At 45.8% G+C, this 23,802-nt stretch overlaps 1 protein-coding gene across 1 annotated transcript in view; it reads right to left on the bottom strand.

Annotated features, from left to right (window-relative positions):
* Nucleotides 1-1,037: 1,037 nt before the first annotated feature.
* C28H12orf56 (chromosome 28 C12orf56 homolog) overlaps nt 1,038-23,802 on the bottom strand; it is a 51,998-nt gene continuing 29,233 nt past the window's right edge. Inside the window, exons 6-13 of the mRNA XM_051170428.1 lie at nt 22,078-22,222; nt 18,047-18,153; nt 17,239-17,328; nt 11,317-11,440; nt 9,081-9,155; nt 8,754-8,828; nt 4,935-5,113; nt 1,038-1,313 (exon numbers count right to left, since the gene is read on the bottom strand). Of these exons, the coding sequence (XP_051026385.1) occupies nt 1,187-1,313; nt 4,935-5,113; nt 8,754-8,828; nt 9,081-9,155; nt 11,317-11,440; nt 17,239-17,328; nt 18,047-18,153; nt 22,078-22,222 (922 nt within the window). The 3' untranslated portion in view covers nt 1,038-1,186. The remainder of the gene's footprint in view (nt 1,314-4,934; nt 5,114-8,753; nt 8,829-9,080; nt 9,156-11,316; nt 11,441-17,238; nt 17,329-18,046; nt 18,154-22,077; nt 22,223-23,802) is intronic.

The raw sequence follows: 23,802 nt of genomic DNA, 5'->3' as shown, positions 1-23,802 counted from the left end.
AGGTCCCAGCATCCACATGGCAGCCGACAGCTGTCGGTAATGCCAGTTCCACCCTCACACAGACATACACGCAGGCAAAACACCAATGTACAAAAGATAAAAGTAAATGAATTTTTAAAAAGAAAAAGAAAGAAAGAAAGAAAGAAAAAGGGCAACCTTTCCTCCTGGATAGTACGCCACATTACAGATGGGAAGAAAGGGGATGGCGGTTTGCACGCCTTTAATCCCAGCACTGGGAGGCGAAAGCAGGCACATCTCTGTGAGTTTGAGGCCAGCCTGGTCTACAAAGCAAGTGCAGGACAGCCAAGCTTACATAGAGAAACCCTGTCTCGAAACAAAACAAAACAAAAAAAACCAAACAAACAGATGTGAAGAAACAATTAGACCTTGTTTGTGGCGCTTAGTGTTTTATTCTTCTGTGCTGGAGACTGAAAGGGCAAAACTAATGCCATGTTCTGTATAAGAACTTGTCCTGGAGGTGACCCTTCTCCCTGCCAGCAGTCTCCAGAAACTCCACTGGAGCAGTTACATACAATTATTAAAACAAAAACAAAAACAAAAAACTTTCCCCTTCAGACTCAGCCTCTACCCAACTAGTCAAAAGATCGACATTCCTGTGACCCACGACCACCACTTATGGTCTTTTCCCTTTATGAACCCATTGCCCTTGAAGCTCTGGGTCACTCTCCTATCCTGCTCCATCAGGAAGGATTGTGACCCGAGGCTCCAGCCTGTAAACCCTGTGTGTGTTGTATCAAGTCCTGGTGGTCATTTCCGGGTTCTCACGATCTGGGCGATCTCAGTATTACAAGGCGGAAACTACGGTTCTACAACCGCTAGGCAAGGACTCCACCACTGAGCTGCATGCTTTCAGCCTAGGCACGGTTATTTAAAAATTAATACTCCCTCCCAAAGTCAGGCATGGTGGTGAATGTCTTTAATCCCTGCAGAGATAGGTAGATCTCTAAGTTGGAAGCCAGGCTGGTCTACTAAGCAAACTCAAAACAAAACAAAACAAAAAACCTGTCTCAAAAAACAAAAATAGAAAAATCAAGACCTCCTAAAGAGGTATTAATGAACATTAAACTAAAATCTCAACAAGATTCAGGAAGAGCTAAAGATTAAATAAGTCAAAAGGCCATTTCTCATGAATATTGACCAGTGAATACTTTATATTTTATCTCTGCTAACATTTTGCACACTGTTTCTGTTCCATCAGTTGTAGAACTTCGTGACAGAGCTGAGTGGTGGGCTCAGTAATTGGGTAGCATGCCGGAAGCCTCTTTTCCAAAGCTGCCAGGTGAATAAAGTACCTGCAAATCAGACAGAGAAGCCAAACGCCTTTAAAAATGAGAATTTTCACGTTGGCTTAAGCAGTATGTTCACACTCACTATATACAATGTTGGGAGTGGGGGGAGCCTTAGCCACTGAGACTCAGCCTTTTCAGACTTCCAACCTCCTGCATCCAGGACCCTGCTATGTGCGCATTTCAGCATGCTGAGACAGTTTACCTAAGAAAGGAATTTTTTTCCGCAGAGCTACAGCCTTTATTCTTGCGGTAACTGGTCTAATTCAGAAACGCATCCAGAAGAGGACAAGACAAGAGGCTAGAACCTGATTGCCGACACTAAGGCCCAGCCAGATGCGGGGCCGGAAGGCCTCTGTCCCTTCAAGGCCAGGTGTCAGGGAGCCTCTGCCCCCGGTGGCCCCTGAGGACCGAGGACCGAGGACTGCTGCTATCCAGCCTCCGCTACCTTCGGGGAGGAGCAGCCCGGGCAGCCTCTGCCCAGCGCCCCAGCCGCAGCTGCGCTCCCCGTGAAAGTAATTTTTAATAGTGGATCTGCCACCCAGGCAGTAACCAGGACAGGATAGGATGTCTTCACCCAAGTATGAGCCGAGGATTCTGACCGTGGGTTACTCAGTGCACATCGAGGAATGCATGTGGGGGCCGGACAAACTGAGACCACACAAGGAAAGAGTAGGGCTTAGCTCCCACAGCCTCTACATAAAGATCCTGACAGCCTTCAACCAGGCCCTTGGGTAGCATCTAAGAATGGTTCTCAGCCCTGAGTGAATACCAGAATCACTTTGGGGGGGAAGCTTTTAAAAACTGTCCCTACCCAAACCGTGCCCCAGGCAAACCGAAATAGAAGGACCACACCTGGATCAGTGTTGCCAATAACTGCTCGGGTGATTTTAATGCAAAGTAAGATGAAAAGCACTGGTTAAAACAAGAATTACAAACCTGAATATCCACAAGAAATATAAGCTCATGAAGTGGGGAGAGTAAGTGGGATGGAGATGGCAGCCACAGGGCATACAGTCTCCCCGAGAGGGCCCCTCTGGGAGTTCCAGCGAGCTATTCCTAGGCAGGAGTATGGCACCACTTTTGCCAGCTGACCTGATTGTTTTTATAAAGTCTATAACTAGGCCTTTCATAATTAGGTTAGGCATGATGGTGCATGCCTGTAATTACAGCACTCGCACTAAAGCAAGAGGATTGCCAAGAGTTCAAAGCCAACTTAAGCTATATAGTATGTTCCAGGACCAGCCTGAGCTACACTGCAATACCTTGTCTCAAAATGGAAAAATGTGTATGTGTGTGTGTGTGGTGTGTGGTGTGTGTGTGTGTGTGTGTGTGTGTGTGTGTGTGGTGTGTGTGTGTGTGTGTGTGTGGTGTGTGGTGTGTGTGTGGTGTGTGTGTGTGTGGTGGTGTGTGTGTGTGGTGTGGTGGTGTGTGGTGTGTGTGGTGTGTGTGGTGTGGTGTGTGTGTGTGTGTGTTGTGTGTGTGTGTGGTGTGTGTGGTGTGTGTGTGTGTGGTGTGTGTGGTGTGTGGTGTGTGTGTGTGTGGTGTGTGTGTGTGTGTGTGTGTGTGTGTGGTGTGTGTGGTGTGTGTGGTGTGTGGTGTGTGTGTGTGTGTGGTGTGTGTGGTGTGTGTGGTGTGTGGTGTGTGGTGTGTGTGTGTGTGTGTGGTGGTGTGTGTGTGGTGTGGTGTGGTGTGTGTGGTGTGTGTGTGTGTGTGGTGTGTGTGGTGTGTGTGTGTGTGTGTGTGTGGTGTGTGTGGTGTGTGTGGTGTGTGTGTGGTGTGTGTGTGTGTGTGTGGTGTGTGTGTGGTGTGTGTGTGTGGTGTGTGTGGGTGTTGGTGTGTGGTGTGTGTGTGTGTGTGGTGTGTGGTGTGTGGTGTGTGTGGTGTGTGTGTGTGTGGTGTGTGTGGTGTGTGGTGTGGTGTGTGTGGTGTGTTGTGTGTGGTGTGTGTGTGTGTGTGGTGTGTGTGTGTGTGTGTGTGTGTGTGTGTGGTGTGTGTGGTGTGGTGTGTGTGTGTGTGTGTGTGTGGTGTGTGTGTGGTGTGTGTGTGGTGTGTGTGTGTGTGGTGTGTGTGTGTGTGTGTGTGTGTGGTGTGTGGTGTGTGTGGTGTGTGGTGTGTGTGGTGTGTGTGTGTGTGGTGTGTGTGTGTGTGTGGTGTGTGTGTGTGTGTGTGTGTGGTGTGTGTGTGTGTGGTGTGTGTGGTGTGGTGTGTGTGTGGTGTGTGTGTGTGTGTGTGTGTGTGGTGTGTGGTGTGTGTGGTGTGTGTGTGTGTGTGGTGTGTGTGTGTGTGTGTGTGTGTGTGTGTGTGTGTGTGGTGGTGTGTGTGTGTGTGTGTGGTGTGTGTGTGTGTGTGTGGTGTGTGTGTGTGTGTGTGGTGTGTGTGTGGTGTGTGTGGTGTGTGTGTGGTGTGTGGTGTGTGTGTGGTGTGTGTGTGGTGTGTGTGTGTGTGTGTGTTGGGGGCATCATAGTATTCATGCTACAACATGCTAAGCCTTGGGAATATGCTACATGAGAGATTTGGGACAGTCATTTATTGATGACTGTCTAGAATACAGCGTAGGTAAGTGGTTGCCAACAGTTGGCAAGAAGGGAGGAATGGAATGTGGCTGCTTACCGGGGACTGGGTTTCCTTTACATAATGACAATGTTCTGCAGTTCAATAATTACGGTTGCAAAATATTGTGAAGTGTATTCAAAGCTTCCAAATTATATGCTCTAGAGGGGCAAATTTCACGCTATGTCAGTTTTTCCTAATGAAAAGGCAAAGGGAGTTAGAAAGGAGGAGTTGGGGTGGTGGTGGTACTGGGGCTGATTTGTGGGATCCACTTGGAAACAAATCAATCCTTTTATGGTATTCAGAATGGACGCTCTGGTGTAATGCCACATGCAGGAAGCGGAGTCCACGCAGAGGGCTGACTTTATCCCTTTTGAATCCGGCATAAAGCTATAATGTATGCCCCCACATCTTTTGATGTCTCCCTCGGACCCAATGGTGAAGCCACGCTCGCTGGGCCCATCTCATTTAAGGCCAAAACTACCTTAGTTTTTCTTTAGTGTGCATTAGTTCAGGCTGTACTGCTGTGTGCCCTGGGCTTTGCAAGCCTTTAAAATAGAAGCAGAACCCCTGGGGGGCAGGAGAGCAGGCAGCCTGAGGAAACCAGCCCTGCTCACTGCTGCTTCTGACTGTCCTGTTAGAGTGACCAAGGACTGACTGAGACAATCAACAAGCAACTCCCCGGATGTGCTTACTAACTGTTCCCCTTTACTGGTTGATCCCCCCACAAAGCATGCACGCAATGTCTGACTTAGACTCACAGTTCACCATTTATCATCCCCTTGACCAGGGGCTGTTACTCGAAAATGAATCATTACACTTCTGTGCAAATGTAGGCTGCACACAGGAAAGTCAACGAGTGACAGACAGCTTCTGGGCCAGGAACGTGCCTCAGATGGTAGTGATTTTTCAGAACTGTCCCAAATGTCCCCTTACCTGTGATCAAATAAAATACTGCTCAAGACAAAGGTAGACTTTTCCATCACCACTTAAGCTAAACATCAGGTCCTGTCCGTAAGTCTCCGTGAAGATGAGCGGTGCGTGCTTTGATTCGACGCGCTCTCTTTTCCTTACCTGAACTCTTCACTGTGGTCGTTCCTAATGTACTCGGCCAGAGCCTTGCTGTACTGCAGGCAGCTCTTGAGGATGTAAAATTGCTGGTACAACAGAACTGCCTGGCAGGGGGTCAGCAGCTGGAGCGAGGCTGAAAGCCCCTTCACCACTTGTTTCACAACGCTGGCCACAAAAGCCATCTAGAAGAGGACAGTGCAGTTACATGTGGGCAGGGTGCCACCCACTTCAGCTGTTACCCTCAGTTACCATCCTAGGCTGATGCCTCTGCCACCCTGATTCCAATGCTGGCAGACTGTTTCTCTCTGAAATGCTACTCAGCACCAGATCACAAACCAACCAGTGATTATAATTTTCATTTCTTTAGCACCGTGAGGTTTCTGGTTTGGTTTTTTTTTTTTATTACATTTTAAATTATCTGGGTGCATGTCATGCACGCACGCCGCGGTGTACATGTGGAAGCCAGTGGACAGCTCACTTAAGTCACATCTCTCCTTGTACACAAGAGCCCCAGGGATTGAGTTTAGGTTGTCAGGCTTGCGGGAGGCACTTGGCACCTGCCGAGCCCTCTCTTCCACTTGGTTCTACCAGGTAAGGTAAGCAGGGCTGGCTGGCGAATAGGTGCACTCAACCATCGAACCCCCTCAACTGTTTCCTTTATTGCGAATTTCTCTCACATGGTCTACTTTTGCCCCTGCTGTTTAGAGCTGGGTTAACGCCTTTCGTGTGTCGGTGTTCCCTTGCCTCGGGCCACCTTTCATCCTGACAGGTTTCAGGGTCACAGAGTAGCCTCATACTTCCTAAGTTGTGGTGATCCCCAACCATAACATTATTTCCGTTGCTACCTCATAATTATAATTTTGCTATGAATCATAATATAAACATCTGTGTTTTCCAATAGTCTTAGGCCACCCTGTGAAAGAAAGGGTCATGTGACCAAAGCGGGTGGCGTGTGATTGACAACCACTCCTAAGACCCTAGCTCTAAAAGCTGATTAAGGAACTTCCTGGTGCCTGAGGTCCTTAGGACCCTGGCCTTTCACCCAGGTGATGGAGCCTATGGCCACCGCATAAAACGTGTAGGAGTCTTTCAGACTGCACAGATAAATATAAGTAAGTAAAACTGATGGCACTCCTCGAGGGAATCTGAGGCTGGCTGAGCTCTGTGCACGGCAGAAGGAGCCAGCACAGTGGGCTTAATCTCTGTTGTACAGAAGGCTGTTCTATTGATAAGGGTACACCATGGCCCAGCCAGCTTTCCATAAATGTGTCTGTCATGAGGCTCTGATGAGAGAATTCTTCAGGACAGACTCCACATCATCACTCTGGAAAAAGCAGTTCACAGCTAGGAACTGCCAATGGTCAACAGGGCATACGCTCACACGTGGAAAGAAATGGCATTACCTCATGCCAGGTACCCTACTCACTTCCTTATCTGTGTGTGCACCCCATTTACGACCTGTGTGTGTGTGTGTGTGTGTGTGTGTGTGTGCACATATGTGTGCGTGGGTGTGCAGGTCACTACCCACATGTGGGATTCAGAAGACAACTTGGGGACATTCTTCTCTTCTGCCCCCACATAGGGTCCAGGGAACAAGCTGAGGTCCTTAGTCTTGTCAACAGTCACCTTTTCCCACTGGGCCATCTCACCAGCCCCAAATGCTGCCCTTTGAAGAAATGTTTAGTGAAGCATATGTTGGCTAGTTAAATGCATGACTGAGCAGAGGGAAACTAAGTCTGGGGAAGTGGCAAGAGATTGAGGGATGAAGGCATCACAGATATTAGTCCAATAGCTATTCTGAGCATCCAGCATGCTAGACCTGCCCTGTTCTCACGCGGATGCAGTTTATACAGAGGAAAAGTCATGACAGACTAGATCTATAAGAGACCTGCCAGGGCTCTCTATCGTTTGGTCACACTGTACATCCCTTACAGGTCAGTAGGGGGCCCTGTTCATCATCACGCAGGAGGACCACGTTCCAGATGAAAACGTGAGCCTAAGGGAAGCATGCTCACACAGCTGCACAGAAGTGACTCAGGCTAAAACAATCAAGTGAAGAGAGAAGTCTAATCCTACCACGCGCCTCGTCGAAAGTATGCCAGTGACAGCTACCATAGGACAGAACCACACAACAACAGAAGCCACTGCAAACTGCAACAGTGACAAGCTCAAAGGGAGGAAAATAGCACTCTACAGTGTACTACGTGACTGTGATGGGGAGGTGTGACCCTGTAAGAAGGTCAGAGGATCGTCTTCTGCCTTCCTGCTCCAGGAATTGACGCTGGGGCCACTCAGATGAGGGGGGTTAGCTAGGTGGGAAAGGAGGGAGGAGTATTTCAGACACAGATTGCTATGGCTTATGTTTTCATGTGTCAGAAACTTAAACCCCAGAGTGAAGGTGATAGCGGGTGAGGGTTCATAAGAGATTATTAAATCATGGGCGCTTGCCCTCAAGAACAGAATAATGAGGCCATGCATGGTGGCGCACACCTATAATCCCAGCACTTGGGAGGCAGAAGCAGGTGGATCGCTGTGAGTTCAAGGCCAGCCTGGTCTACAAAGCGAGTCTAATATAGTTAAGGCTACACAGAGAAACCCTGTCTCAAAAAAACAGCAAAACAAAATAGAACGGAATAATGTATTTATGCTCATGGAGAGACTCTGTTATTCCAACCCCAGCTTTGTTATAAAAGTGAGTTTCAGCTAAGCAACAACAAAAAAACAGACTGAGGCAGGAGGATTGTGAGGCGGAGGCCAGCCTCAGAAAATAGTGAGCTGCTTCACGAATACCAAAATGACTTTGTCTCACGCCCCACGTATTGTTCTCTTTGCCTTTGGCCTCCAGTCATGGGAGGACACAGCAAGATCCTCATGAGACACAGTTCTTCCATCTTGGACTAACCAGCCTCCAAAACCAGGAGCCAAATAAAACCCTGCCCTTTATAAATTACCCAGCCTACGACACTCTCTTACAATATAACACACTAAGAGCAACACAGGAAAAGATCCTGCAGATAAGTCAGTGTGGGAAGAGGGGCTGGACATTGAGTTGAGAGATGCACATCACAGGGCAGGCGAAGGAGGGACCAGAAGAGGCAGCAAAGCTATAAGATGCTCAGCCCTGAGGGCCTACAAAGGAGGTTATCCTCGATGCAAAAAGAAAGGCTGCTGAGAGATCACCCAGCTAATAGCAAGGAATTGCAATCACATTTTTGTTTTAAATAGCTCCCTCTGGCTATGACCTAGTAGAATGACAAGACACAGACGATGTAGATGAGAATCACATTTTAAGACATCAGGGCTGGGTCCACCGTGGGTGGTGGCTGTAGGGGCAGAGTGCACAGGCAATTCCAAGTGTTCTGTTCTACTTATGGCAAACGGCAATCCTTTTAATTGAATTACAAGCCAATAACTTAACATTTTGCTTGCTACATAAACCTCCAAATTTAAAAAAATAAAATAACGTTACTCTCTCTCTCTCTTTTTTTTTTTTTTTTTTTTTTTTTGGTTTTTCAAGACAGTGTTTCTCTGTGTAGCCTTGGCCATCCTGGACTTGCTTCGTAGACCAGGCTAGCCTCAAACTCACAGCGATCCACCTGCCTCTGCCTCCCAAGTACGGGGGTTAAAGGCGTGCACCACCACACCCAGCTTAAAATAATGTTACTTTTAAGCCATAATTTTAATGATTTTAATTCCGGTCTCAAATATAATAATGTTTTCTTTTCATTAAGCGATAAAATCATCAGGTTTATAATTTGCTTCTGCCTTATAGACTAAGTAACTCCTAAGACAATGCAGGGTCTTTTCCTTCTCAATACTCACTATGGGAGGGCAGCTCTGTAGAAACGACATCATCCAGCTAATAGCAAACTTTGTGGACCCCAATCCAAGATTTCCCTAGAAACTCAAGGAAACAAGTTATAGTCATGAAGCAAAGGCATGGAATCGAAAAGAATTCTCACTCCCAAATATGTTTTTTATCCTAACCAATCAAATCCTGAAAGTCAGTATCTGTAGAAAAGCACAGAAGGGCAGAGGTGGTATCCCCGAAATCAACCCGTTTTAAAGAGCATCTCCAGTGCAAGGGCTGTACAATGCCAAGCATAGCAATACCCAATTTAGAGTTATAATAAAAAACATGCTCTGCACCTGCTGGAAGACCAGAAGAACCTCATAGAGCAATGCTGTAGCGGTGTCTGTATAGTCCAGGATGAGCTTCTGTAACTACAATTGTCAATAAGTCAGTACGCTACCATAGGCTGGGCCAGAAAAGTCATTTCCCTGTAGACACTTGGGACAGGATTTCTGGTTAAAATTTTAATGTGGGATGTCCACTTTCCCATTGCACATGCCTCAGTCATGCTCAGGAAGTGGCTTGCTTTCGTGCTGGGCTGGTGGTCTCAGATTTGCAATTCCACACGCTCTAGAGCCTGAAGGAGGGAGATCACAAGTTCAAGGCCCGTTTGGGCAACTTACTGAGACCCTGTCTCAAAACAAGAGAGCTGGGGAATGTAGCTTACTGGGGTGCAGTCCATCTCCAATACCACCAAAAGCAAAGAGACAACACATTTAACAATGTCTCGCAATGTGGATTTGGAAAAGACACAATGGCCCAGACAAAAATATGACAATTCTGCACAGTGGGGTCCACTCCATCAGTCATACCAACATCTTTACTTCAAGAAGGTGGAAATATGGCCTGGCGGTGATAGCAGAGGCACACACCTTTAATCCCAGAATTTAGGAGGCAGAGGCAGGTGGATCTCTGAGTTTAAGGCCAGCGCGGTGTTCAGAGTGAATTCCAGGACAGTCAGGGCTGTTAAACAGGAAAACTTTGTCTTAAAAAAAAAAAAAAAAAAGAGGGTGGTAAACATGCTTTTTGTTGTTGTTCGTTTGCTTGTTTTTTCTTTTTTGAGACAGGGTTTCTCTATGTGGCCTTGGCTGTCCTGTACTTACTTTGTAGACCAGGCTGGCCTCGAACTCACAATGATTCACCAGCCTCTGCCTCCCGAGTGCTGGGATTACAGGTGTGTGCCACCACGCCCAGCAGTAAACATGCTTTTAGAGGTGAGATGGAAGACTCTCTGGAGACTTTAGATTTGTGCCCAGCTTAAGCTTCTGTTCCCTCTGTGGTTTGAATAAATATGGGGCTGAGAGACCTCTCTAAGCTCACAGGACCTCCAAGCAGTTGACAGGGCCCAGAAGCCACTCTGGGCATAAGCACTGCCCGTGGACATGCAGCAGGCCTAGACCTGGCCCTCACACAGCGTAGGATGAACTCTAGCATCTCCCTTCCTCTTACACCTGGTGATCAAAATATGTATTGTCTCCTGTTGGCCACACCGATTGCCCAGTGCAAAAGATCCCAATGTCTTAGAGATAGGATACCGATTGCCCATCCAGTTTACCCACCAGATGTTTTCATGGGCATTCACAAAACTCAAAACCAAGCTCAGCGCTTCCCCCTTTGAGCCCAGTTGTCTCGCTGTGGCTCACATCAGACTCTGAGGCCAGAGTCTAACAGTGAGTGGTCTTCTGGTCTGCACACTTCAGCTTAACATCAGCTCAAACTCCCCAGCTATTCTGGAGTCTACCCTCTTCGTGACTTAGCATCCCTCTTCCTCTTTGTGTATTCATTCAATAAATATGCATCAGACACTGTGACTGACGTTCCAGACTCTGCCTATCCTCACGGAAGAGCACACAGCCTCCTTGAGAAATAGGCACCAACCTAGAAATTGAGTAAGTAAATGCATAGTTATGAACTGAGCCAAAGGCCCAAAAGAAAAGCATAGGAAACTGTAGTGGTTGGTCCAGAGCAACCACGTACTCAGACGTTGATTGCTTGCACCCCTGCCCCCAAGATTCTTTCTGTTCTAACCCTCACGGAACCAAAGTGATGCTGTGTAACTTTGCCTCCAAATTATCCCTGATTGGCCGATTTAAAAGGCCTACACTTGGGGCAGGGCAGAAGAGAGGCGAGCGGAGCTAAGGCTTGAGGGCTGGGAGGACAGGAGGACCAAGGGGAAAAGAGGGAGAGGAGAGAGACAGGAAGGGAGGAAGAAGAAAGCAGAGCGCCATGGGTTAGCGTAAAGAAAAACCCCATGGCCGGGAGGACCTTGCTCTGAGGATGGGGAGAAGGAGAGAAGCGGCCCAGATGGAAAACATGTGCAAGTGTTTATGGGAATGAGCCCAGACAGAAATAATAATAATAATAATAATAATAATAATAATAATAATAATAATAATAATAATAATAATAATTATTATTATTATTATTATTATTATTATTATTATTATTATTATAGCAAATGGCATGCGATGTGGGGCTGGGAGGTGTCAAGACAGTTTAGGGTATTAGTTCTGCCCCAAGTTCTCATCTCACCTGAGCATCAACAGATGCTTCCACTGAAGTTGCATCAGCCACCAGCTGGGCATCAGACATGGAGCAGGACTCTGGAACCTTAGGCTTGCTAATTAAAATTACTAAAAGAGTAAACAACGTTCCCCTGAAAAATAAATAAAAGGCCATTAATGGGCAAAGCCTTTAAAAGGAAAGCAGTGCAGGAGTCAGACTTACCAACATTTCTTAACTGAGTTTTTGGACCGTTAGACAAACAGGTGAGTATCTTGAAATGAGAAGTTTGTTGTTTGTTTGTTTGCTTGCTTGCTTGTTTTTGAAGAACTTAAATGAAAATGCAGGGTTTCTGTTTGTTGTTTGTTTGTTTTGAGCTGAAGGAAAGTGTAGTTCCAGGAGTACACTAGCCCAGAAAGCTCAGCAGTGTAGGATTTAAGGAAGGCTGCGGTAGCTTTAAGTCAAGCGATATTCCCAAAGTATGTTTATGGGTTATTAATTCTAAGCCATGGTATTGTCAAAAATAGATGATAGAGTTATAGGAAGCAACTGGTTAAGCTACGGTCATTAGAAGTGTAAATACAGTAACAAGTCAGAAAGAGGAAAAGAAATGAGAATGAAGAGATGAAGCGGAAGTGTTGGCAAGGATGCAGGGACAGGGTGAGCAGAGCGTGACGTAGAAGCCGGAGACTGCAGAGAGAACTGACAACAGACAAGATGGAGGCAGGGTAGGGTGTTTGATGACTAAAAGGCTGGTGCCCAAACCATCTTAAGCAGTGCGCCTCTGCACTGCACACAGTTTTATAGTACACACATTAAACATAGTTCAAATATCTCATCGTTTTAAAATACTGATTACTGGGGCCGGAGGGATGGCTCAGTGCTTAAGAGCACATACTGTTCTTACACAGTCCAGGTTTGATTCCCAGCATCCATGTGGTGGCTCACACCATCTGTGACCCCAGTTCCAGGGGGATCTAACGCTCTCTTCTGGACTCCCAGGTCACCTAAACTCATGTGTACTTACCAACCACATACACATAATTAAAATCAAATCCTTAAAAAATATTTGAAAATACTGACTACTGGGTATCTTCTCCACAGGACTTCTCAGAAGCATTGCTATGCCAATGTATAACATTCTTCTCTGGGACAATGAAGCGATACTACATAGTAGTTCTTTTTAAATTAAAAAATAAAATAATAATTACATATTTCTGACTTTTTGATAATTCAGATGCATTGCCTTATACACTTACCATATTTTGTGGTGTACATGTGTGTCTATGTGTGTCTGTGAGGCCAGAGGCTAACCTTGGGCTTTGTTCTGCCAATACCATCCCCTTCGTTTTTTAAAAAGATTTATTATTTATTTATTATCATGTATACAGTGTTCTGCCTGCATGTACACCTGCATGCCAGAGGAGGGCATTAGATCACATGGTAGACGGTTGTGAGGCACCTTGTGGTTGCTGGGAATTGAACTCAGGATCTCTGGAGGAGTAGTCAGTGCCCTTAACCTCTGAGCCATCTCTCCAGTGCCCCCCCCCCTTCGTTTTTTTGAGGCAGAGTCTCTCACACTTCTGACCAGCAATTCTCAGCTGGTATTACAAGCACAGGCTATCATGCCCGGCTTTTGACAGGGCTGCTGGGGACCAAACTCAGGTCCTCATACTTAAACGGCAACACTGAACTCCCTGAGCCGTGAGGAGCTGAGGAAGCCTCGAGGGGCTGTGTAATACGCACATGAAGTCCCGACTGAGTGTGTGCTGTTGACATGGGCGTGGCCATGTTGAGGACCAAGGCCTCAGAACCATGGAAAACTGGGAAAGCCTCCCCTCCCCACGCCTCAGAGGGATGGCAAAGCCACCCCATGATCCAAGTGGGAATGTTGGCAGTGCATGCAAAAACAAACAAACAAACACACACTAGCAACCTCAGCTTCCTCCTCTGGGTTGTTTACAGCTTGAGATGTCTATCTACAAATAATAGCTGATTCTGTCGCTCCCTGGGCTGATTCCGCCCCCTGGGCTGACTCCGCCCCCGGGCTGACTCCTCCCCTGGTCTGACTCCGCCCCCTGGGCCATACATAATGACTTGATAATGGTTCTGGGTGGTTATGCAAAGTAGATGTCCTCCATCAGAACAAGCACAACCCACCTTGTAATGATTAAAAATGAGATGACAGACAACAGATATGATATGGAGAAGTTTATTATATGAGTGTGGGAGAGCAGGGAAATGGGGGGTGGGGTGGGGGGGGACACCCCAGAAAGAGACAGAGACAGAACAAGAGAGAGGAAGACAGGAAGAGAAAAAGAGAGAGATGGAGGTAAGAGAGAGAGAAATGACGTGGGTTTGTCCTTTTTATAATCCTGGGCAGCGGCACACCTTAGTGGCAGGCAGGTGATGATGTCATAGGTTGCTAGGCAGACTGTAGCAGTCTGCTAACACACCTGACCCCAGTTTTCCCGTATGTGTGTCTCTTATTAACACTTGACTGTCAGCAGGCCTGTGCAATCTTTCTGTTTCTGTCCCGCACTGTCCTGCCCCCCCCCCCCCCCCCCCCGCCAGAACTGGGGTTAGAGGCAAGCACCTTGTCTGGCCTTTTATCAGTTCTGGGAATTTGAACTCAGGCTCTCAAAGTTTCGCGGCAAGCTCTCTTATCCACTGAGCCACCTCCTCAGCACCCACAACTCCCTTTGAAGCTTTTCTAGATATGAAGTTTGAATTGACATTCCATTCTCTGTTCTATTTAATTGCAGACCTTTATTTTCGGTAACAGTTTCTTTTCCAATCTCAGAGAAGAAACTCTGAAGTTCTGGGTCACTTACTGTGATAATATATGAATTCAACCATAGCAATACCAAAATATAAAAGAGCATGGCACATTTCAAGGAGGGTTCAACTAACAAAATTTCTACTTTTGGAAATAAGAGGAAATGCTAAATGAATAGCTGCTTCTTTATTTCCTCAAATGGAATTTAATTAGAAATTCACACCTTCTACCAACTGACTTCATTTAAAACTCTCAGGGTCAACACTTTTAGTGCCAGAAAGTAGAGATCTCTAGGATTGACATCCCAGACTTAACAATTGCCCCAACAATGGAATGGTTTTATTATTCAGACTGGTATTGTTTGTAATGTATGGATTTTAGATATATTACACTCTGTTTTAGAGCATAGATGTTGGAGGTCATATAGTCTGTGATATTGTGGAGGTGGCATTCTAGTTCCGATATTCCTATCCCACAGATCCTATATGATCCGATATGACCCCTTCTCCTATGTGTGGGCAGGACCTGCGACCCTAAGTGGCTGCCACTCATGAAGGTGTTATGTTATTAGCTGACTTTTTAGTTAGTCCAGAGGAAATGTTCCTGGGTGGGAGTAACCTAACTAACTGAACTCTGCAAAAGTCAGGGCCTTCTGGAACTCACAGATAGAGCCTGCAAGGAAATAAGCCGCCATGAGACCAAAGGCTGCTCTCTCAACCGTCACACGAGGTCAGGTGGGAACTGAAGTCCCGTTAACACTGCAACTGAAATGTCTACACTCAGGAGCCGAGGATCCAACTCTGCCCAGAGCCTTGGTCCACAGAAATATGAGATAATAATTAAATGTTTACATGGCAATAGATTGATACTGTTATGTTTATACCTTTATTGTTCTCACGATAATCCTATGCATATCAAAAGTGCCTAAAAATTAATATTATCACCAGACTATTATAACTATTAAACACACAAACTGAAGGCTAGGAAAAGAATTAGTCTTGGCAGGAGAAAAGGTTTGATGAGGCTGTTAGGGTCACACGGAGTTAAAACAATTAGAGGCCACACTTTAGAGTGAAGGGAGTGTGCATTTTTGTTTCTAGTTCAGATAGAGAAAAGTAGAAACCAATACGATGTGAGCAGAAATGTTAAATGCCTTGCTTAGGAAGAACATTCTCTTGCCCTTTAGAACTTTCCACTTCCCATGAAGGTCATCCTGCTTCCGTGATGAGAGCAAAGACTGCACGAAAAAATGGCAGGTGGGGCTGGAGCAAAGAGCAAAGAGCACGGCTGCTCTTGCAAGAGGAGCTGGGTTGCTGGGCAGATCACAGCCACCTGTAACTCCATGTCCCAGAGATCAGATGCCCTCTCTGGACCTGTAGGCTGCTGCACACACACACATGAACTCACACATGCCCACACACGTACACACAAAAACAAAAGTAATTCTTTAAAAGCAAGAGAAACACTAGGCTGTGCCAGGTTAGCACCGCTCCTTTGCACCAACCTCCTCTGTGATCTGACTCCCCTGTACTAGCTGGTTACTGCTTCTCCCATGGTCATCAGAGAAGCTTCTGATACAGGAGATGCCAGTTAATTCCAAGACCCCCATGTGGTCAAGCTTCTGAGAACAAGACACTGTGCAGTGTTCAGCCCTAAGTGGGACATCTGCATCACTCCTCCTCCTCCTCCTCCTCCAAGACTCAAGGGTCATTGCAGAAAGAGGCAAATGCTGTCAAGAGATGCTTTAAAATTGCTTGTGCCAGACATGTCGGGCCCACTGCACACATGAGCTCACGGCACTGTGGCTGCATGCGCAAAACCTGCATAAGATCAAGCCAGTCAAACTTCCAACATGGTGAGTAGCGCTGGCACATGCCTTTAAATGCAGCACTCAGGAGGCAGAGGCAGGAAGATTTCTCAGTTCAAGGTCAGCCTGGTCTACAAGAGTGAGTCCCAGGTGAGCCAGGGCTACACAGAGAAACGCTGTCTTGATGAGGAAAAAAGAGGGGGGAAGGGCAAGGAGAGAGGGAAGGAAAAAATTCCAGCATGGATGGGAAGGCCTTCTTGGAAGTTGGTGGGGGAGGGGCCTCAGTTTTCTTCAAGGAGGTAGCCATGATCGGCAGCTGCCCTACTCCCATGCATACACATACCAATAGTGCCAATCAGACTCAGTGGTTTTTTTTTTTTTTTTAAGTGCATAGAGCAGGAGAAGCTATGAGGGGGGGGGGGTGGGGATATGAGAGGAGATGGGGAGGGAACTAAGGGTGAACTTGATCAAAACTCATTGTGTATATGTATGAATAAATAAATAAAATGTTTAAATATGGCAAAATAATAAAAAAGAAGGAAGTTGGGCCCTGGCCGATCTTAAAGGGGAACACTTGATAACCTACTCTAGACCATATGAGAAAGGGTTAACCTCTCCACCTTCTTTTGGACACAGGTTGTCTTTGTGACTGTATAAAGCCTAAACGAATGTGAGCTTTGTTCATTTGACCTTGCTTACCCCAGAGAATATACATTTTCTGATGCTCTCAGTAAAGCCACCGTGAGACTAAGTTGCCTCATTTGGGGCCTCGCTCTCCCAGGCACAAGCTGCCAACTGGAACAGGATACAGAAGACAGTAAGAGCAATGGTAGAGACTGCGTCTTCCCAATGTCTTCTTAAAAAAACAAAACAACGGCCGGGCATGGTGACACTCGCCTTTAATCCCAGCACTCGGGAGACAGAGGCAGGTGAATCCCTGTAAGTTTGAGGCCGTCCTGGTCTACATAGTAACTCCAGGACAGCCAGGGCTACACAGAGAAACCCTGTCTCAAAAAACAAAACAAAACAACAAAAAGCACACACAGGTACACAAGCACACACACACATACATACATACACACACATATACACAGACATACAAGTACACATACACAAATACATACACACATATATGCACACACACATACACATGCACACACATATACATGCACACAGACACACACATAGACATAGACATACAAGCACACACACATACATACATACATACATATATACACAGACACATAAGCACACACACATACACTCACAGACACACAAGCACACACACATACATACACACATATACACAGACACACAAACACACACACATATACATGCACACAGACACACACACATACAACCTTACTTCTTAGCTGCCAGTGTGTTCAGCCGTGATGATTCAATTTCTGTTTCTCTGAACATCAGTCCTAAGGTCTGAATAATCTCAATACATGCCCTAGGAAATAAGAGAGGAAAAAATGAAAATGGCATGGTTTCACAAGGTCAGAATCCCACAAAAACAATAAGCCTTGAGAGAACTGCCTCCAGATATTCATTTAGAAAAAAGTCCATCAAATTCTGTGCACCAAATTGCAACTCTGGGGTTGCTAGATAGAAAGCAGTCAAATATGTTTAGTGACAGATGAGAGTTTCATATCAGAATTAAGCATCTTTGAATCTGTAATTCATTTCTTTAAAATGTCAGGATAATCACACACTAGTTTAAAATGACCTTTAACAAAGTTTTAAAAAGATTTATTTATTATATATAGTGTTCTGTCTGCATGTGTGCTTGCCTGCCAGAAGAGGGCACCAGATCTCTTATAGATGGTCATGAGCCACCATGTGGTTGCGGGAAATTGAACTCAGGACCACGAGTACTGGGATTAAAGGTGTACGCCACCATGCCCAGCCTCCATCCATTTATCTTGACCACCTTACAGCAGTGGCTCTTCTTAGCCTTCCTAACGCTGTGACATTCTAATACAATTTCTCATGTTGTGGTCACCACTCAACCATAAAATTATTTTGTTGCTACTTCACAACCGTAATTTTGCTACCATCATGAATCACAATGTACACATCTGACCCGTGACCCCCAGGGGGTTGCAAGCCACAGGCTGAGAACCTCTGCCCTGGATGGGATAATGTCTGAATATCTAGTTAGCACTTACGTCAGCTCGTCAGCCCGTTGGCTTTTATTCTGAAGCGCATTTTTATCTCTCGACTCTGGCAGATACTCATGAAGCTTGTTTACTAGGAAGTAGAAAAACTCACTGGTCTGCAAAAGCAAGCAGGAAAGGGAGTGATGGAGAGCCAGTTGTTAAAACGCCATCCCTACACAAAAGGACAAAAAAAGGACATCTCTTCACTTTAAGAAGTGAATGACCACAGTTTCCTCAAAAGCAGCAAAACTGAAAACAAACTTTTTTACTTACTGCCATCCAGGTGAAATAGCAAGAACTAGAGGGTGCCATTTGGGTCTGGCTCAGGCATTGATGAAAAGCATCCAGGAGAAAATGTAAGGCCATTGGCAAGACATGAAAAGCGTTGACTGGCGCTAAACCAAATGCGCAGTGAAATAATAGTCATAAAACCAGTGTAAAGACAAACACTTTTGATGGCACATCTGAAATAAAGGGTGTCATTTCTGTCTAAACAAACACTCAATTTGAGCAACTAACGTTTCTGTGTTCAAGTTGATGAGCTAAGTATGAGAATAAGGACTGCCCATAAAACCAGGCGAGCTGACGCAAGTGTGCAATAGCTTGTCCTTGCTAGTCCTCTGTTGCTCCCTGGACCTCTGATGACTAGTGACAATTTACCATATTTAAATGAGTAGGCAGGGCGTGGTGGTGTATGCCTTTAATCCCAGCACTCAGGAGGCAGAGGCAGGAGGATCATTATGAGTTCGAGGAAGCCTCATCCAGGACAGCCAAGATAACATAGAGAAACCCTGTTCAAAAAAAAAAAGAGTAGGTATATGTAGGATGAGGGTGCCTGGGGAGGTCAGAAGAGGGTATCAAATCTTCCTGAAGCTGAAGATGCAGGCAGTTGTGAGTTGCCCCCTGTGAGCGCTGGGGAGTGAACTCCAGTCCTCTCCAAGAGCACTGTGCTTTCTTACCCACTCACAGAGCTCATACACTTGGAAAGCCAGGGCTTTAGCCCAGGACTATGAAAGCCAATGTTTTAAATAGAAAAGTTAATCCTCCTGAAAGGATTTGAGAATGTCATCTTCCGTAGTCATTATTAGATGATAAAGATGCCATGCAACATATCTGGTGTGAAAGGAGATTTATTGTGGGGAAAGGCGGGGGTGGGGGTGAAGGGAAGAGCCACGACAAAGAGAAACAGATGAAGAGAAACCAAGAGACAGGCAGGTTCTTATATCCTAAGCACCTGGTGGCAGTGGCAAGTGATAACTTTGGAGGTTGCTAGGCAACCTGGAGGCAGGCTATTGGGATAACAGCCATAGTCGCTAACTTTGTATAAATGAATGTGTGAACAGATTTGGGTTGTGGCAAAGAGAGACAGTGGAGATCAAACTCCCAGATCTCCATGGCATGGCCAGGACCATAGAGGAGCCATGGAGACGTGGAAACACCTAAAACAGAGACATACCCACGTGTCCTCTATTCACAGTATCCTTTCATGTTCCACAAACCGAATGTAAAGGTCTCTTTTAGTCCAGCTAATAACACTGAAGAATGATTGGTATTTTCTAGTGTGAAGCAAAAAAAAAAAAAAAAAAAAAAAAAAAGGAGTTGTTTTATTCCTAGACTTCAGAATAGATTAATTTTTCACAAGAGAATAAGATTTCAATGTAATGAAAATAGCTTCCAGGACATGGCATACGCAAGCACTGTGCTGGGCCTGAGCATGCTGTAGTAGCTAAGAGCACCGAGCCAACAGATGGGGTGACCACGCTGACTTCTAGGGATAGGAACTCTGTCTTAGTCACACTTCCATGTCTAATACCTGTGACCACACCTCACACTGACTAGGAATGTAATAAATGTTTGCCAAGTTATTACAATGCTACGGGTAATGCCAGAGAATGACACTGCCCAATACGGCCAGCCGCTGGCCACTGGGGGCCATTTAAATTGATTAAAGTTAAAAATTCTACTACCTCAGTCCTTGGGCACACCCATGTGCTTACTAGTCATACGCAGATTAGTGCCCACTGCGCTGAGCCCTACAGACTATAGACAGCAAAGAAAAATCAAAAGGAGCAGGACGTCAGCGCTCCTCACTGAGGGTAAGATGGAAGAGGACGCTGGCGTTTGAGCTGAGCCTTGAAGAACAAAGAACAGAGCAGCAGATGGGGACCAGCGGGTGCTACCTGGTGTTCAGAGCATCCTATGCAGCGCAAGCTTTGAAAAAGCAGGTGAGAGAGATGAAGGGCTGCCTTGGATGAGCTCAGCCTGGCCTCATTCTTTTCTCTGAGATCATTTTTGCTTCACAGCCAATGCCACCCGCATCGGGTCTCTTTTAAGGTTGGAGATGCCTGTCTAACCCTCAGATGGTACTTGGTTCTCCCACTTAGAAATCAACGTCAAACACCATGTCCAGGTTGTCTCGGTGAGTCTCCCTGGGCTCCGAGGCACCAGTCCTCCCCCCAGCTCTTGGGTCTACACTTGACAGTCTCTTCTGTCATTCCACAAAGAACCCGAGTCTGCACCCTAAACCAGGGGAGCTTCATCGGTGCTAAGCGGTTCTGTGGGCATCCAAGGGTAATTCCACTCGGGCACCGAAACAGCTTTGTATCTCAATTTGCTCACTCCTATTTAGAGATGGTGTTCACTTTTGGTCTCTCCATACTGTCTAGTCTTAAGTCAACTTGACACAGAGAGAATCATCTGAAAGAAGGGACCCTCAATTGAGAAAATGCCTCAATAAGATTGGGCTGTACACAAGCCTGTAGGGCATCTTATTAATTAGTGATTGATGGGGAAGGACCCGGTCCATTGTGGGTGGGGCCATCCCTGGGCTTGATGGTCCCGGGTTCTATAAGAAAGCAGGCTGAGCAAGCCATGGGGAGCAAGCTAGTAAGCAGCACCCCTCTGTGGCCTCTGCATCAGCTCTTGCCTCTAGGTTCCTGCCCTGTTTGAGTTCCTGTCCCACTTTCCTTCAGTGGTAGACTAAAATGTGGAAGTGTAAGCCAAATAAACCCTTTTCTCCCCAGCTTGCTTTTGGTCATGGTGGTTGTTTTGTTTTGTTTGTTTGCTTTTCGAGACAGGGTTTCTCTGTGTAGCCTTGGCTGTCCTGGACTCTCTCTGTAGACCAGGCTGACCTTGAACACACAGCGACCCGCCTGCCTCTGCCTTCCGAGTGCTGGGATTAAAGGCGTGCACCGCCACTCCAGGCTGGTCATGGTGATTTTGTAATAGCAATAGAAACCCCAAGACAGACACTAACCCTTCTTCAGGTGAATTAGGTACCTAAGTACCTTCCCTAGCCAGACTGGCTCCCCACTAACACAAAGGCCCTTCTAAATGCTAAAGCCACAAACTTGTGTGCAGTTTAGTAAGGAAGTCTACAGATTTGTTTTAGGCAAACAAATCTACACACTTAGGGTAGATTAAATTGATCTTGTGTAACATGACATCTGAGTTGGGCAGTGGTGCCCTCTTCTGGCGTGCAGTCAGAATATTGTATACATAATAAATACATACATTTAAAAAAACCCAAAATGTTAAATATTAAAACATGACTACATTAAATATAATCACCATTTTAAAAATACAACATCAGAATACAATTAGTATTTCTATTTTAAATTATGCTCAAATTTGATAACCAGATAAAATAAGTTTTGTTCTATTTTGGTTTGGTTTGGTTTTTTGAGAGAGGGTTTCTCTACATAGCTTTGACTATCCTGGACTTGCTTTGTAGACCAGGCTAGCCTCGCACTCACAAGAGATCCACCCTCCTCTGCCTCCCCAGTGGTATGTGCCACCACACCCGGCCAATAAAAGAAGTTTTTTTTTTTTTTTTTTTTTTTTTTTTTTTTAAATATTTATTTATTATTATGCATACAGTGCTGAAAAGGGCATCAGATCACATTATAGATGGTTGTGAGCCACCATGTGGTTGCTGGGAATTGAACTCATGACCTCTGGAAGAGCAATCAGTGCTCTTAGCCACTGAGCCATCTCTCCAGCCCAAAAGAAGTTTTAAAGATAAAGAACAAAACACTCACTTTCCAGAAAAGTCTTTTCAGGATAAAGTTTCTCTGGGCTGCTACTCTCAGTTCCGTAATTAAACACAGCATCTTCCTCAAAGTATTGTCTTTAAGGAAAAGTTCAGACTTAAGTTGACTGAAGTGCTTAATTCTCTCCTCGGACCTACAGGAACACACACAAAGACCACGTAAAACATAAGAAACTGCAGTTCTCAAATATCACAATTATTGACAAGTCTATACAATTTTGTGACTGGTGGAATCTTAACCAAACTTTGTGTTGATAAGCAGTGAGGCTTCTATCACTCTCCGACTCACTTTTCACCCCTGCCCTTGACCAGCCAGCACACTCTTGCTGGCCCCAGTAAACACTTCTCTTGCCTCACTTGTATTATTAACACAGTCCGGGATCCCTAGGGAATATTTGATTAATTTTTTTCCTTCCATCAGTGCCTTTGCTGAAATAAGTGTACTTATAAAGAAATTTCCATATTATTACTTGAAGGGGAAACCAGTATCTCTTGGCATAAGTGGCTGGCAGTCATATATGCAATGTGAAGGCTATACACATTCTGATGGACAGTCGATGGTTTGGACTGACGCTGATGCTCGGCAGAAAGGGCGGAGCACCAAGAGGTGCTTCCTGTTGAAAGCACACTTTCCAGAAAGAATGGCTCTTCCACCAGGAAGTTCCCTCCCTCTGTGTGAGCACTGCTGGAAATGATCTCCAGTCCTTGGCCCACAGACTTTCCAGTCTTCAGGAAACGGATGCTGAAAGACCGCAAGTACTCCTTAGCGAAGACAGCTGGGCCTGAGCTCCAACAGGCTGTGGTCTTGCCATGAGGAGTCGTCAGTGGGGACAAGGATGGAGCAGAGGTAGCCAGGGAGAGGACAGATAAGTAGGCCAGGATAACATAGTTGAGTTAGAATAGATCGATTAGATCTGTATCTGCCCAGTTACAGCACTTGAAGCTTATTAATAAATGTAACCAGAAGGGGCAGAGAAATGACCACTAATACCAACAAAAGAGGATTTGTTTGCAGTGGAGCCTTGGAAAGAAGCAAGTATGGGTAGAGATGCAAGAAGCCAGCATGTCTGCATTCCTGGGGTTTGTGTTCTGGGTGGCTTTGGGCAGTGAGCTTTTTGGTTTTTCCATCGGGCTAAGTAGGAAGGTCAGCCGGGTGCTTTCTCTGCCTCTCTGAGTTAGCAGGTTTTCACCCCAGCATCTGGTTGCTGAGTCTTTATTGGTAAAATCAAACATTTGAGATTTTCATTTTTTTATAACAACATTTCATGTTCTCCACATAATGAGACTCTTCCCCCTACCCCCGAGACAAGGTCTCTCTATGTTGGCCAGGATGGCCTTGGCTATCCTGGACTCGCTTTGTAGACCAAGTTGGCCTCGAACTCACAGAGATCCACCTGCCTCTGCCTCCCTAGTGCTGGGATTAAAGGTGTGCGCCACCAAGCCTGGTTCTCGTATAGTGAGCCTCTTAACATTCTTGACTTCAAGTAAAAACAATTTTGCCACCTCCTCCAGAACCCTGGACACAGTCATTCCCCCCTCCCCCCCGACTACTATAGGCAATGTTGGCCCCTCCCACTGCCTGTATCTCTATTTAAAAACCATCTAGAGAGGCAGGAGGATCACTGTAAGTCAGAGGCCAGTCTGGTCTACAAAGTGAGTCCAGGACAGCCAAGGCTACACAGAGAAACCCTGTCTCAATAAAACAAAACAAAAC

This window comes from Acomys russatus, chromosome 28 (genome assembly GCF_903995435.1).
Source record: "Acomys russatus chromosome 28, mAcoRus1.1, whole genome shotgun sequence".
NCBI lineage: Eukaryota > Metazoa > Chordata > Mammalia > Rodentia > Muridae > Acomys > Acomys russatus.
The sequence above is the reverse complement of the archived record's forward strand: the minus strand, read 5'-3'. Positions and strand labels throughout refer to the sequence as shown.